This window comes from Syngnathus leptorhynchus, chromosome 3 (genome assembly GCF_054491065.1).
Source record: "Syngnathus leptorhynchus isolate UIUO chromosome 3, UIUO_Slep, whole genome shotgun sequence".
NCBI lineage: Eukaryota > Metazoa > Chordata > Actinopteri > Syngnathiformes > Syngnathidae > Syngnathus > Syngnathus leptorhynchus.
The window spans coordinates 15,022,824-15,036,516 of NC_141197.1; the positions used below are offsets into that span (position 1 = coordinate 15,022,824).

General features: G+C 41.8%; 2 protein-coding genes across 8 annotated transcripts; both read left to right on the top strand.

Annotated features, from left to right (window-relative positions):
* Window positions 1-1,087: 1,087 nt before the first annotated feature.
* Window positions 1,088-8,716, top strand: LOC147059456 (tropomyosin alpha-1 chain). 5 transcript variants are annotated; one of them, XM_085907115.1, is made up of 9 exons: window positions 1,088-1,201; window positions 1,424-1,549; window positions 3,354-3,487; window positions 3,917-4,034; window positions 4,101-4,171; window positions 4,255-4,330; window positions 4,428-4,490; window positions 4,746-4,815; window positions 7,930-8,716. In XM_085907115.1, exons 1-9 carry the CDS (start codon window positions 1,088-1,090, stop codon window positions 8,010-8,012), a joined length of 855 nt encoding a protein of 284 aa, XP_085763241.1. In that variant the 3' UTR covers window positions 8,013-8,716. The 5 variants fall into 5 exon arrangements, with proteins under 5 accessions (XP_085763241.1, XP_085763240.1, XP_085763242.1 ...); XM_085907114.1 differs by lacking the exon at window positions 7,930-8,716 and adding an exon at window positions 5,294-5,376 and having other exon boundaries at window positions 1,088-1,250; window positions 1,386-1,549; XM_085907116.1 differs by lacking the exon at window positions 7,930-8,716 and adding an exon at window positions 5,294-5,376.
* Window positions 8,717-8,871: 155 nt separating this feature from the next.
* On the top strand, window positions 8,872-12,707 carry fbxo22 (F-box protein 22). 3 transcript variants are annotated; one of them, XM_085908561.1, is made up of 7 exons: window positions 8,872-9,094; window positions 9,320-9,452; window positions 9,725-9,812; window positions 9,896-9,988; window positions 11,118-11,270; window positions 11,445-11,607; window positions 11,873-12,707. In XM_085908561.1, exons 1-7 carry the CDS (start codon window positions 8,964-8,966, stop codon window positions 12,264-12,266), a joined length of 1,155 nt encoding a protein of 384 aa, XP_085764687.1. In that variant the 5' UTR covers window positions 8,872-8,963; the 3' UTR covers window positions 12,267-12,707. The 3 variants fall into 3 exon arrangements, with proteins under 3 accessions (XP_085764687.1, XP_085764686.1, XP_085764688.1); XM_085908560.1 differs by having other exon boundaries at window positions 9,725-9,788; window positions 9,869-9,988; XM_085908562.1 differs by having other exon boundaries at window positions 9,725-9,788.
* Window positions 12,708-13,693: the final 986 nt, after the last annotated feature.

The following is a 13,693-nucleotide window of genomic DNA, read 5'->3' on the forward strand; positions in this document are numbered from 1 at the left end:
CTCTAGCCCGTCTAGTAGTAGCCAGGATGTTAAGTACGCCAGCCAGGAGCTTCCTAAATGATCCCTGGAACACAAACACAAAGTGCCACAGGCTAACCTGACACCCCCCTCAGAGGGGGAGTAACTTCCACACCAGGCTTATTTAATCAGATAGATTTGCTTTGCATGAATAACTCACATGCATAAGATACTCAGACATGACTTAATTTACCCTGACTGTTTAATGCCAGAGATGACAGATAGATATTGTATACAGTGTAAATTAATATCTATAAATATAAATCGATAGATTATAGTATGTATAACAAATGGAAAAAGTTTGTAAATAAATAAATACACACATGCTTATTTTTAAGGCAGTTACAGCTGAATCTATTTGTTTCACTTAATCTTGAAAAATAAAATAATAATCCAATTAAAACACAATTATTTAATTGTACTTGAGAAAGTAATAGTATAACGAATGAATATTGAAAGGGGATAAAAGAATATATCAAATTTTAGACTTGGACTCAATTTATCCCTTGAGATTGCTGCCTCAGGAAAATCTGGTTCCAGTATTTTACCCAGAAAATACTACAAAAGAGAATGTTGCACGAGCAATAAACAGAGAGGTGAGTAATAAATACATTGTTTGTAATTTATGGAAACCAATCAATCAATACTGTACTTCACAATGTTATATTTTTGGGTCATTATGATCAGCATGTTCCTTCATGTTACTGCATGGGCAGTGTTGAAAATAGGGCTGGACGCGTTGTTGGCGCAAGAAAGAGAGGGAGAAGGTGACGGGCTGTTTGACTGCCATTCATCCCCCATGTATGGTCACACGAGTGGTCAAATGTCTCGAAGGAGCGAATCGGTGAAGACTCGCAAAAAATAGGGTTGCTGTCGAGGGAGGCAGCTGCAGTGGTTTCCAAAAAAGTATTGGGTATCCTGTGACCCGCCTGTCCCAAAAGACACATTTGACTCACAACAACCTGGTTGAGCTCGCACTCCAGCTTGGCGTTCAGTGTGATTCAGACGCTCCACTCCTTTCCATCCATTTTTTCTTTTATACGCGCAAAACAGCAACACTTAAGCAGCCATGGATGCCATCAAGAAGAAGATGCAGATGCTCAAGCTCGACAAAGAGAACGCTTTGGACAGAGCTGAGCAAGCTGAGTCAGACAAGAAAGCGGCGGAGGACAGAAGCAAACAGGTTGGCAGCCAATGCGGAGCGTTTGCTCGTGCGCTTTTACGCGCGGAGCGAATGGCTTTGCGCGCACTCTAGTGCGTGTCTACAGCCATAATTAAAAAAAATTACCTGTGATTATTTCTGAATATTATTCACATTTTATCAGTGAACAATTCGTAGTGGGACACCACAATAACCTAACACTAATGATGGATATATATCTCCCTCTCTCTCTCCGTGTTCCAGCTTGAGGATGACTTGGTGGCACTGCAGAAGAAGCTGAAGTCGACAGAGGACGAGTTGGACAAATACTCTGAGGCCCTCAAGGATGCCCAGGAAAAACTGGAACTGGCTGAGAAGAAAGCCACAGACGTGAGTTCAGGCCTCAATCGTGTGACCTTGAAATGACCTTGAAATCTACACAATGCAATAATGAAGCACCTGTGGATAGAATGTTATATTTAGCATGTCCTCTATATGGTAAGGTCACTGTTTATACTGCCTTCCTGAGTGCATTCCACAGGCGGTGGCACCAAATTGCGTACCAGTGTAGTGTTACACCAGAGTGTTTTTACAAGCATGTTTGGCCCATGTAAACCTTGACAGATATGTGTTTGTTTCAGTTGGCATGGGTCATCTTCATTATGTCCATTATGTTAAATAACCAATTTTCTGACTATGTATACATTGAATAACCACAGTGACCGTTGTAGTTGAAAATCTTTATTTTTTTAGAGCAGTTTCTCTGAAGAACTAACCTAACTAGTAACAGTGATTCAAAGCATTGAAATCGCTATGTCAATTAGTAAGACATTAATTTAGCTATTAGTCAGTCGTTAGTGTCCACTTATTTAGGGAATCAGTTGAGAAGGAAATAAGTCAGTCAGTTTTTTTACTCAGACAGTGGGTGACTTATTCAAGTAGTCAGTCACTGAGTTACTTAATCATTAGTTAGTTATTTAGTTTGTTAATCAGTTGGTCAGTCTGTCACATATTTATTCGGTCAGCAAATAATAATAATAATAATAATAATAATAAAAATAATAATAATAATAGTTATGATGATAATAATGCTAAGAATAATAACAACAATAATAATGATAACAATTGTGCAGAGTTTTAAAAAGTCCGTACTGTATTAATAACCTTAAGCCATCTTTTTAATTGAAATTGATCACTTATTGGGATAGCTCAATTTTCCAGTAGGAGGTGCTCTTTTTATTTGTTCCTCAATTAGGTCGCCCTAATTTTTAACGATTTTATAAAAGACAATATTATCATCAGAAAATAGGAGAAACATCAAAATGCATACAATTCATAGTTAGTATATATAAATTAAGTAGTTAAATAATTTCCGTGAGAAGCGAGTCACTTCCGGGTTCGGTGGCACGTACCAATCCTCATCAGGATTTGATTAAAGTACGGTGGGGGCAGGGATCAAACGCGGCGCATCTCGACTTGTGTCCGGCGGCAGTGCCTTTTTGTGGAGGCCAACAAGAACGAGACTAGCTTAGCCGGAACGACAGTCGGGTCTCAATAATGGCCGGTGGGAGCTCATTGGAAGCGGTGAAGAAGAAGATCAAGTCGCTACAAGACCAAGCGGATGCGGCAGAGGACCGGGCTGCCTTCCTCCAGCGGGAACTCAACCTGGAGAGGAGCGCGAGGGAAGCAGTAAGCCAACGCTAATGATTTAAGACAATTAGTGATGAGGCTCCCGACGGCTTTAGGCGTAAATCTGCTCAAAAAATCTGGCCCAGACAGCCTCGCTTCATGTGTATGAATTTTATGGACACACTTGTTTTGTGAGTCCCCCCCCCCCCCCCCCCCCCCCACCACCACCACCACCACCACCACCATCACCACAAACGCCCTGGAACGGGTAGCTAGCTTAACGACAGGTTCCTCCTTATGCTAAATCCCACAAGCATCATTTAGCCTAAAACCGCCGCGTTTCCATGACTTAGAATGTCCTGGCTCAATCCTAAAACTTTCGAGAATTCAACCCAAACTATGCTAAAATACTGCAACACCCTGCCGCACCCCTCCCTCTTTTCTGCATCCCTCACCACGCCCAAGATTTGTTTGGATGCTGCATGTCCCACGAGAGAAGTTTTTTTTTTTTTTCCCAGTTCTCCTGCAAATACACCTGACTTGACTTGTCTGGTGCCCTTTCCAGGCTGAGGGTGATGTAGCCTCCCTGAACAGGCGCATCCAGCTGGTTGAGGAGGAGTTGGATCGTGCCCAAGAGCGTCTGGCCACGGCTCTCACCAAGCTGGAGGAAGCTGAGAAGGCTGCTGATGAGAGCGAGAGGTACGTGCACACCATTCCACTCCCTTTATTTATAATAATCGGAATAAAGTTACGACAGCACCCACAGGATATTTAGAAACTATCAAATGTGAAGATAGAAACGCTTTGAATTGAAGGTCAGAGTTCAAAGGTCACTTATCCTGTGCTGCGTGACCAGATACCCTCAACCTAAGCAATACTGTTACATTAAATTATAATTCATCTTTTGAACTAGCTCCTATTTACCTCATTTGAGTCATTCTTGACAAAAGTAGGAAGACCACTCCCAAGCATCTGACTCAGTGATGCCACATCTGGCCACATGTTGTAATGCAGTATTGAGTACATAGGAACAAGGTTAGAAAATTAAAGTTGTGTGTTTTTCCACGTGTCTTTTTTTTTTTGTATCTTTGCTTTGAAATAACCGTCTTGCCGATTGTGTCCTCTCAGAGGCATGAAAGTCATTGAGAACAGGGCGATGAAGGATGAGGAGAAGATGGAGCTTCAGGAGATCCAGCTGAAAGAGGCCAAGCACATCGCTGAGGAGGCTGACCGCAAATACGAGGAGGCGAGTTTCTCAACTGGAGGACTTCTAGAAGACTTACTGTAACCCGCATTGCATGCTTGACTTCAGGTGGCCCGGAAGCTTGTGATCATTGAGAGTGATTTGGAACGTACAGAGGAGCGGGCTGAACTGTCTGAAAGGTAACAACTTCACATTTCAAATGTTATACTTGGATATAGCGTTGTTTCATGATTACTTTCCAATCCAAACAATAAAACCACAGCAAATGTTCTGAGCTTGAGGAGGAGCTCAAAACCGTACAGAACAACCTGAAGTCTCTGGAGGCCCAGGCAGAGAAGGTAAGCCAGCAGAAGAGAAGAATGACGCAACATGACATCATTGAAGCTGTTGGTGGTATTGTGACACTTTTTTTTTGTTCTTTGTATGTAACTACAGTACTCACAGAAGGAGGACAAGTATGAGGAGGAGATCAAGGTTCTTACAGACAAGCTGAAGGAGGTAAGGAGGCTCTTATTCTGTCATCATATTCAAGTCTGAGAATCATTTAAGCAAATTTTTCAATTGCGTATTTTTGTTATTTTCTTAATTTTTTTGTATTATGAGATGTCTCTATAGTGGAGGGACCATATGTGCTTCCTGCATTAATTGCATTTACCAAATATGGTTCCTTCCTGTTTAAGGAGCTAAAATGACCCATTTTGAATTATTACTTTCATTATTTCGGGTGCTAATCTTTTTCTCAACTCTTCGCAGGCCGAGACCCGTGCCGAGTTCGCCGAGAGATCAGTAGCCAAGCTTGAGAAGAGCATCGATGACCTGGAGGGTATGAATTTATTTAAAATCTTATTAGGCAATAGAAGAACCCAAATTTAGGTCTAACAAATTGGGTCTTTGAAATGCAATATAGATGTCAGATCATTAATGCGGGCGTCACGCTTTTCAACGGTTTATCGCGAGTGGAAAAAAAAGTTGAGGCGGTCGTGCTGTTATTTGATTTGGCAGCGATGCCCCTCGGCTTGTGTCTTGCATTCCGGTCCTCTGGCTGTTCAAGGCCGGCAGGTGTCAGGCCAAGGCTTTCCACGACTCCTTCGGAATCTGTCACTTCTGCCGCAGCTGTTGCATTTCTATTACTGTCCCGCTCCCTTCATGGTTTCATTGTTTCTATGTGTGTGTATATGTAGATTTTCTTTTTTTTTTTTTGCCTTGGTTGGCTGACTTCATTTCATTCCTTCCCTTTTTCTTTTCTTTTTTGGTTGATCTCAATCCGAACCACCACATTGGTAATAATTCCCCAACCGTAGATGAGCTGTATGCCCAGAAACTGAAGTACAAGGCCATCAGCGAGGAGCTGGACCACGCCCTCAACGACATGACTTCAATGTAATTCAACAGGATGCTTGTGTGTGTGTCTGTCTGTGTGTGTGCGTGTCTGTCTGTGCGTGTGTGCGTGTGTGTGTGCTATTTCTTTTTAATAGTCTAGCCACACACAGCCTTGAACACTTTAACAGACAATAGCTCCTCCTTGTGGCATGTCTGAGTTTGTTAACCAATTAGCTCTAGGCGTGTTTAGTCCAGAAAAGTACAGGTGCATTTCAATAGACTGAATTTAGTTAGTAAGTAGTTTGATTAAAAAATTGACAGATTCGGTCCACACAGTAAGTTAAAGAAAACCCCTACATTTAATATCTCCTGAAATAAAATACAAATGAGTTTTCCCATATAAAAACGAAAATTTTCATAGAATGTTTAACGCTGTTTTTTAATGGTTCACTTTTTGAATTGAACTACTCGAATGAATTTTTCGACGACAGTTTAATTTGTTGCGATGCACCTGTATATCCACTAACCATATCTAATAATAATGCATTTTTTTAGTTGAGAACCTCGGTACACAAAACTTTGCCTTCCTTACGCCTGCATCTAATTTCTCCCCTTTGCATGCTTCATTCTGCCTTTTGTCTTTTTTTTCTTTTTGTCCTTTTCACTTTTTTTGTTTATTCTTTTCTCCTACAGCTAAATGCGTTCATCTCAGAAGCCACATGCTGGTTCATCGTCATCTCTCTGTGCAGCGCTGCTCGGACTTTCCTGTCTTTTGTCCTCTCTGTACTGTCTTCTACTGCCGCTTTGTGTACACGTTGAGCCACCGCTGCCGCCACCAACTCTCATGCACACTTTTCAAGCCGTTTTACTTTGCTGTAAAATAAAACTTCTTCCCTTCTGTGTCCGCACTTTCCCATTTTTCCTCCTGCAATCTTCACGTCCATTTATTCATTTTTATTTGAGTTTTGTTTTTCTGTCTTAATTTATTTTGTTGAGTAGCTTTTGAACAAATTCCAAAGCTTCTCTCCCATTCGCTGTTCCCCGTCTCTGTGTGGGAGGACGATTATTATAAATAGGAGTTTTATTGTCATGTAGTGTAACATTTTAAAGTAGTATGTAAATATTGATCAAGATTGTGTGTATTTGTACAATATTAGTAAGTGTTGGACTTTAGAGGTTCCACTTAAATTAATCTGAATCATCTTTATTGACCAAGTAAGCAAAAAAAAAAAAAAAACACGCAAGGAATTTGTCTCCGGTAGTATGACCGACTTCAGTCAAGTTGCGGGTGGTGACAAGCCAGCGCTGATGGCAACGAGGGTTGTTGGGATTTTTTTTTTTCTGGCCGACAAAAAATGCGTCGACTGGCTCACATCGTCTTTGGTGTAATGCTCCAAAACTAACCTCTGCCACCCTGTTTTGTCTTCTGCAACTAACCTACCTTCTATCTCCTCTTTTCCTTTCTTTCTCTCACCTGCCTTCCGACTGTCAAGACCACCTTTACAAGCAGGTTGAGAAAAACCGTCATCTCACCAACGAGCTACGGGTAGCCTTAAATGAGGCGTGAGGCGCTCACTTCACAAATGTCCTCATACTTTGATGCCATGTGCATATTCAACAGGATTCGGTGCACAGCTCCGATCAATGGGTGCTTTCAATTGGCAGAAGAAAAAAAAAAATGTTGGGACTCTTTGTATCATTATGCATGATTCGTTGGCTTCTCTACGGAAGGTCAGACACACCGGAAAATGATCAATTATTGAAATTTGACGTATTTGTTTTTCTGAGTTACTGTCAGGGCTGTGACACATTGATTGAAAGCTGAGAATCTTGTGGTTGCTAAGCATCGAGAACCCCACTCTGTTTCAAATGAAGACTTTCTTTTGTGTGCTTCAGGCTTTCTCGTAAGATGGGCCTACTCTATGCAAGTAAAATGCCCAGAATAGAAAATCAAAGCTAACAATTCACGTTCCATGAAGCCACCGACCACTCAAGTTGTTGTTCCTCTCTGATTCAGCAGGGGTCAGTAACTCACGTTTCAAATTGTTGCCAGCTTGTCAACAAATGACAAAATCCAATGCTACCGCTGAGTGTAGATAGGGAATTCCATTTGGATTTCACTATTTGTGTGCTGAAAACTCAGAGACACTGGTACTTGATGCACAACGAATTGTTGATACAGGCAAATACCAAATAATTCAGCAATCTGACTAAAATAACCTACAGGTTGTCTCTGAATTTTTCCCCAAGTGTTTATCTTCATCATATAAGGCAAATGGCTCCCTCAACTTTCACCAAACGTAAAGGGATCTTTTTAGGAGAAATGCATATGGAGCTGAACTTTTTACTTTGGCAGAGAACTGCAAAATTGTATGCAGACAAATCAAACTGTTCTATTTGATTGATGGAGTCGTAATCACAGCCCTGCCTTTAACTCAAATTCCAAATATTAGAAAATTAGCTTTAAAATTGACCTCACTTCTTGTTAAAGTGTAGCTGTGGTTTACACTTGTTTTGTGACCACGTTGTGTGTACAGTATACTCTTGACCCGGGCTTCCTGTTTGTGTTTGCAATGTTGTTTGAACGGGTCTTAACGCTGCCATGCTATATTAACAGATAAACTTGATCGTGCTAAAGAAGAGGACCAGAGTGCAAGGGAGATGCTGGATCAGACTCTAAATGAGATCTGTAACATTTGACTTCCAACATGGTGACTGACTCTGGCACAACATGGCTGCCATAAACACAACATGCGTTTGTGTCTCTTCAGACCTCAATAAGAAACAAGCTACTGTAGATGAGCACTGTAACCACTTAGCATTCACTGTATGTCTTTATTGTTAAAAAAAAAAAAAAAAGCACTTTTTTCCCAGCCAAAACCGTATCATGTGGTTGATCAGCTATGATCAAGCCAAGGAACCTTTTATTGAATATTTTTGTAGTTAGTTTCGCTCTTGTTTTTGTTTGTTTACCCTTTAAACAAAAAACACACACTTACCTGAATGTACACAATGTATTTGCACTCAGAACTCGTTTTTTTGTTTCATTGTTTTGCTGTTTTCTGTCATATCAATTTTATGATCATGGAAATGTTAAGATCATAAATAAATTGTTGAATGAAGTATTTCTTCATGTATTGCCTTGTTTGATAATTCAGTCCATTAGTAGAAGACTGCCTTACTAGTAATGTCCCAGTCTTACATTTCTGTACACTAGTTGGATTTGGGCATTTTGATGCTACTAGTTGGGTCCAGGAGCCTAGAAGGGTTTGATACATGACACATTTCCACTTGTTGGGCGTGCCTAGTAACCTTTTACAAGCAAAGTTTGCAATAAGTGGCCAAATATGACACACTTGAATCATGTTACCCGAGTAAGACTGGATGAGGACAAAGAGGGTATAGAACCGATATGGATAAATGATAAATAAAAACATTTATGAATACATGTTCAAACGGATTTCCATGTCGTATTATTCATTGGGATAATTTAATCATAAAGATAATTTAAACCTGTGGCATCACTTGCTATGACAAACCCCTGGCCGATAGGGGCAGTGTTTTATTTTGACGTCACTACTGTTAACAGTTCCGGGTCAAGACTGAAATTCCGTAGCAGGGCAGCGTTGTTAAACGAAAACGAGAGGGAAAATGGATGATAATCCCGCTTTCGACGTCTCTCCGTCGGATAATAAGGCAACCTATGTACTAAGCAACGTTGTGGAGGTTGTTGAGCGAATTCTTACTTTTGTTCCGACCAAATCTTTACTACGAATCGCAAGGTAGGGGAACGTTTTCTTGCCCAAGTAGCAAACTCCTCAGGCGCGCAACATAGCTGTTAATGGGAAGTGAAAGTGTAACTATGACTGAAAACATTCCGTTATTTTGCTAGTGTCTATTATACACGAATTGATTTTTTTTTTTTCAAAACAGGCTTTCACTTGTCAGCAGTGCTTCCTCCCCCGCTAATAATGCTAACCATATGTTCGTGTGGTTCATTTCCAAAGTGTATGCAGGCTATGGAGCAACTGTGCCCGACGAGTGCTTAGAACACAGCAGCAGCTGACTTGGGTGTCGGCCTGTGGGCCATCCACCACGGAGGTTAATGCCCTCTGCAACTGTCTGACTGAGGAGGTGGAGGTAAAGACAAGCACACACAATATTAGGTACAGTGGGCTTAAGTTGATACCAAATACAGATACTTGATTAGGCTTTTGTTTTGTAATCGAAATAAAAATGTGTTTTATTTCAGTCAAACATGGTTTCAAACACTGGCTTTTTAAAAAAAAAAAAAAAAGTCAGCTTTCTTTATACAACTCTTAATCACTAAAGAATCTCGGTCGTTCCAAGCCCACAGTTGACAACTGGTTTCATCCCCTGATCACTTGCACTTGACTTGTATGTTTTTACAGAAAGTGTTTCTTCTGCCCAAAATGGTTCTCACGATGATGGACCACGAGGCTGTCAAACTTCCAGGTTACTGTTACAGACAGAAGAAATGTTTGTATTCCTTACTACAACAGTGTTTTGTTGCATGCTTGATAAATCTGTTCCAGCTATAAGCAGTCCTCTTTTTCTCAAAGCAAAGAGGAGCCGCCACAGTTTAGTTGAGGAGCTCAGTCAGGTCTTCCCGAAAAATTGTGACATCATGGGCATTGCTACACCAGGAATTGTCTGTAAGTTTGCTTGTTTTTTTTGTTCTAGAGATGCCAACCACTACACTTACTTTCAAATTCAACTTAGTTAGGCCAGCTAACAGGCATGATGATTTGCTGCTGTCCCTGCATTACACAACTTAAATAAATAGTCAAATCACTTGTTACTAGGCAGACTTTGCTGTCAGCTACCCCGCATTATTTCTATTAGATTTTGAAACCAAAGTAAAAGTTCAACCAATTAACTGTCATGGTCACCTTTTACTATTCAGAATTTCATGCACACCATTATTTATGCCCTATTCAGGAAGCTGGCATGGTTGCTTGTAAATTTTGTGCCCATGCCAAAAAATACAACTTGGGTACCAGCATTTGTGTCCACATGCCCAATCAAAAAAAAAAAAACAAAGCAAGATAAACACCAGTGGGAATTCCTTGGCAACAGCGGGCAGCAGAGAAAGAACGTACAAATTCCGCGCTGGAATAATGCACAACACCTCGCAAGCGACTTAAGAAGAGGGATCGCTCGCTTTCCCGGAGACAACCTCGGCATTAATCCACGCCACCCGTGCCGAGTCAGAAGGGGGGCTGGCACCTCCCCGCCTGCTTCCGGCCCCCTCCCCTGATAGATGGTCCGTCTGCGGCGCCCCACGCTCGCCATTTCTCCACATAATCACAACCCTGCGGAGAAGTGACTCTCCATCAGGCGGGCTCTCCTTGGCGGGGATGATGGCTTGTCAGGCCTCCGCCGTCGATCAGACCTAATGGCGGGCCCCGGCTGTTTACCATAACACCCATTTATTGGTGATATTGCTGCCAGGGGGGCGGGGTCAGCGTGGGGTCGCCGTGGCTCTAATTCAATCTGAGAAAATCTGTGATTAGATTATGTATGGCGATGTATGAAGGCTGGGATGACGTGTAATAGGTTTTCTTGTAGCCTGAAGTACAAGTTATTTATGCATGTTGGTTATGGACTGCAGGCCATTGAAAAATGATCCCCAGAGTGGAGCATGTGGGAGAAAAGAGACGTACGCGCGTGAAATCTTTTCTGCAGTGTACGTGTCCTTTAGCACATCAACAAAATATGGTCATCACCAAGAGTGTGTCTTTAATGGATGGCATATTTATTTGTGCGGATATTTATTTCCAGTAACTCCCAGTGGCTCTCGCTCCAGTCCCCCGAAGGAATATCAGGAAGGAGAGGCCGGCTTTGCCATCATGTTCCCAAGCATGGAAGGCGTTCACATCAGACCGTTTCATTTCTGCAAGAAGTCTCTTTCTCAGAGCGCTCTGAAAGAAGCTGGTGAGTGTAGCAGTGTTCATAAAAGATCTCAATCTGACTTAAACAACATGGTTGACATTTTAACAATATGCACGCACAGGTTCACTACAACACAGTGAGATATTGCTCCTTACTCTTATAAAAGGATACAATGCCCCATGAAGTACATTGATTTATTTATTTTTTCTTTTTTAGGACTCATTGACAACCCAGAGTTGAGAGTTGTGCTGCTGTTTGTCTATGAGGCATATAAACCCGGAGGAGCCCATTTCCTTGGCCAAATCCTGACGCCTCTGGCCAAGAGCAAAGCTCTCATCGCAGGGGGACTAGTAGAAAGTGTCTTTCCCGCTAACCTCTGGTAAGAAACACCAAGTAGATTTCGGTGCGTGCACTGTTTGCTCATGTAAAGGCAGGGTGTGTGTATTTACGCAGCAGAAAACAGCTGAATGTGATTGGTTGAAAGCGTTGGGGGGGGGGTGGAGCTTGGACACCTCAGGACTGCGAACTATTGTAAAAATGATGTCGTTCATGAATCGATATTGGATTGACTAGCATCACGTTTGAAACCTCAAGCAAGGTGCATTGTACTTCTCCATCTTTGACAACATTGTTGCTCTTTGCAGCTGTAGCCGGGGTGCGTATGGTGTGGTGGGCCTGGCCCTGAGCGGCCCCAAAGTGCAAGGCGCCTCGGTGCTCCTGGACCAGGAAGTCAGCAATCCCAAATCGGCCGAAGACACCATCCGCAGGCTAAAAGCCGCCAAAATCCCAGAGAAGAACACTCTGGGCTTCATGTTTGCGTGCGTAGGCCGAGGGCACAATTATTATAACAACCAGAACAATGTGGAGGCCGACGCCTTCCACAAGGTCTTCCCCGGAGTGCCGCTGTTCGGCCTTTTCGGCAACGGCGAAATCGGCTGCGACCGCATCGTCAAAGACGACTACACACTGTGCGACTCCGACGCGGACTGTCTTCAGCACGAGTACACCACGGTCATGACGCTGGTCCATCTGGGTTGATGGCTACAAATTCACGAATTGAGCAGGAACGCATTGGAGTCATTTTTCGGCCAACCGCTTGCGTCTCTCTTAATAGTTACAATAGGATAACACGCATCATCTTTTAGCGAATCCTACTGTGATGTAGCAGTCTTGTCAAACATAATTATTTCGCTCAAATGTTTCAGGCGGATTTTGGGTCACCTTATAGGGTTTTGCGCCCTGAGCTATTGTTAAAAAGGTTTCTGGCAAAGGCACTTTTTCTTCCTGTACAAGTAAGTAGATGTCACTTTCTTTTTGAAAAGCTAGGGCAGTTTTGCTACACGATGTGAGCAAAATAATATTCAGACACATGCCCAATATGTGCACAAGCACATCGTAGAGATTTGGTGAAGCTTTACACTGACGTTAAAAAAAAAAAAAAAAAAAAAAGCTATTTTTCGTCATCATTCCCTTTCATACTGAACAGCGGTAAAGTTGACATGACTTTTTTTTTTTTTTTTTGGTGGGAGGTGGTGGCACTGTGTTTTGTTCTGTTAAAGCATTTGAAGGCCTTTGACTTCCATACTAAATACATTCAAGCATGCCTTTAATGGAATGGAAACAGAAAGGAATCTTTCCCAACTGTGATGCCAAAATTTGACAAAGTTTTCTGGGGGAATACTTCAAAAATGTAATACCGTTACCCTTTCATTGTTGGGTTTCAAGGTCATCGCCACCTGACACGGCGGCATTTAGGCTCAAGTGGAGACCGGAACTAACTGAATAGTGATTGGCAAATGTTTTGGTACTCTCAAATTTGACAGCCTTCCAATTTTCAATGTTGACTTTGGCTGTGGTCAAGGTGCAATTTCCACATGTATGTTGCATTGTTGTGTAAATATTGATGTTTAATATGAATCCTTCTGTCTTTTGTTTGAAGAGTTCAACTATTTTTGCTTAAGAATACTGCCCCCCCCCCCCCCCTTTTTTTTTTTTTTTAATTTGAGATCAAGTACAAGAGCTGCAACAGAAAAAGGTGGACAACCTACAGCCCGTTATGCAAGTTAAACCATAGAAAAACTTAAGGGAAATATACGTGAAGCCCACAAATGTTCATATGTCATCTTGTACTAACTCTCAACAGATAATAGGTGAGTATAGTTTTCTTTGAATGTATGTAATGTAGTGAATCTTTTTTTTTTTTTTCCTGATAATTATTTTCGTCTGGGTGACAAGTGCACTTTTTTTTTTTTTTTTTTTTTACCCAATGTGCCAAAATCAGATCTTCATTATATCTGCCCCAAATCAAATAAATTAAGACCTCAAACAAAACAAATCGTGAGCCGTTTACGTGCCTGTGTGTTTTTCAGCTCCCACGCTGTGCAACGAGCGTCTAAACATGGTCAGCATCCATTGATTGATGTGCACGCTAACCATCGGCTGGCTAATCCCGATGAGTGACAAAC

Coding starts and splice junctions, on each gene's coding strand:
- LOC147059456 (XM_085907114.1), top strand. CDS start 1,088: ATGGATGCCATCAAGAAGAAGATGCAGATGCTCAAGCTCGACAAAGAG. Junction 4,035..4,100: donor CTGACCGCAAATACGAGGAG/GCGAGTTTCTCA, acceptor GCTTGACTTCAG/GTGGCCCGGAAGCTTGTGAT. Junction 4,331..4,427: donor TGGAGGCCCAGGCAGAGAAG/GTAAGCCAGCAG, acceptor ATGTAACTACAG/TACTCACAGAAGGAGGACAA.
- fbxo22 (XM_085908560.1), top strand. CDS start 8,964: ATGGATGATAATCCCGCTTTCGACGTCTCTCCGTCGGATAATAAGGCA. Junction 9,989..11,117: donor TGCTACACCAGGAATTGTCT/GTAAGTTTGCTT, acceptor ATTTATTTCCAG/TAACTCCCAGTGGCTCTCGC. Junction 11,608..11,872: donor GTCTTTCCCGCTAACCTCTG/GTAAGAAACACC, acceptor TGCTCTTTGCAG/CTGTAGCCGGGGTGCGTATG.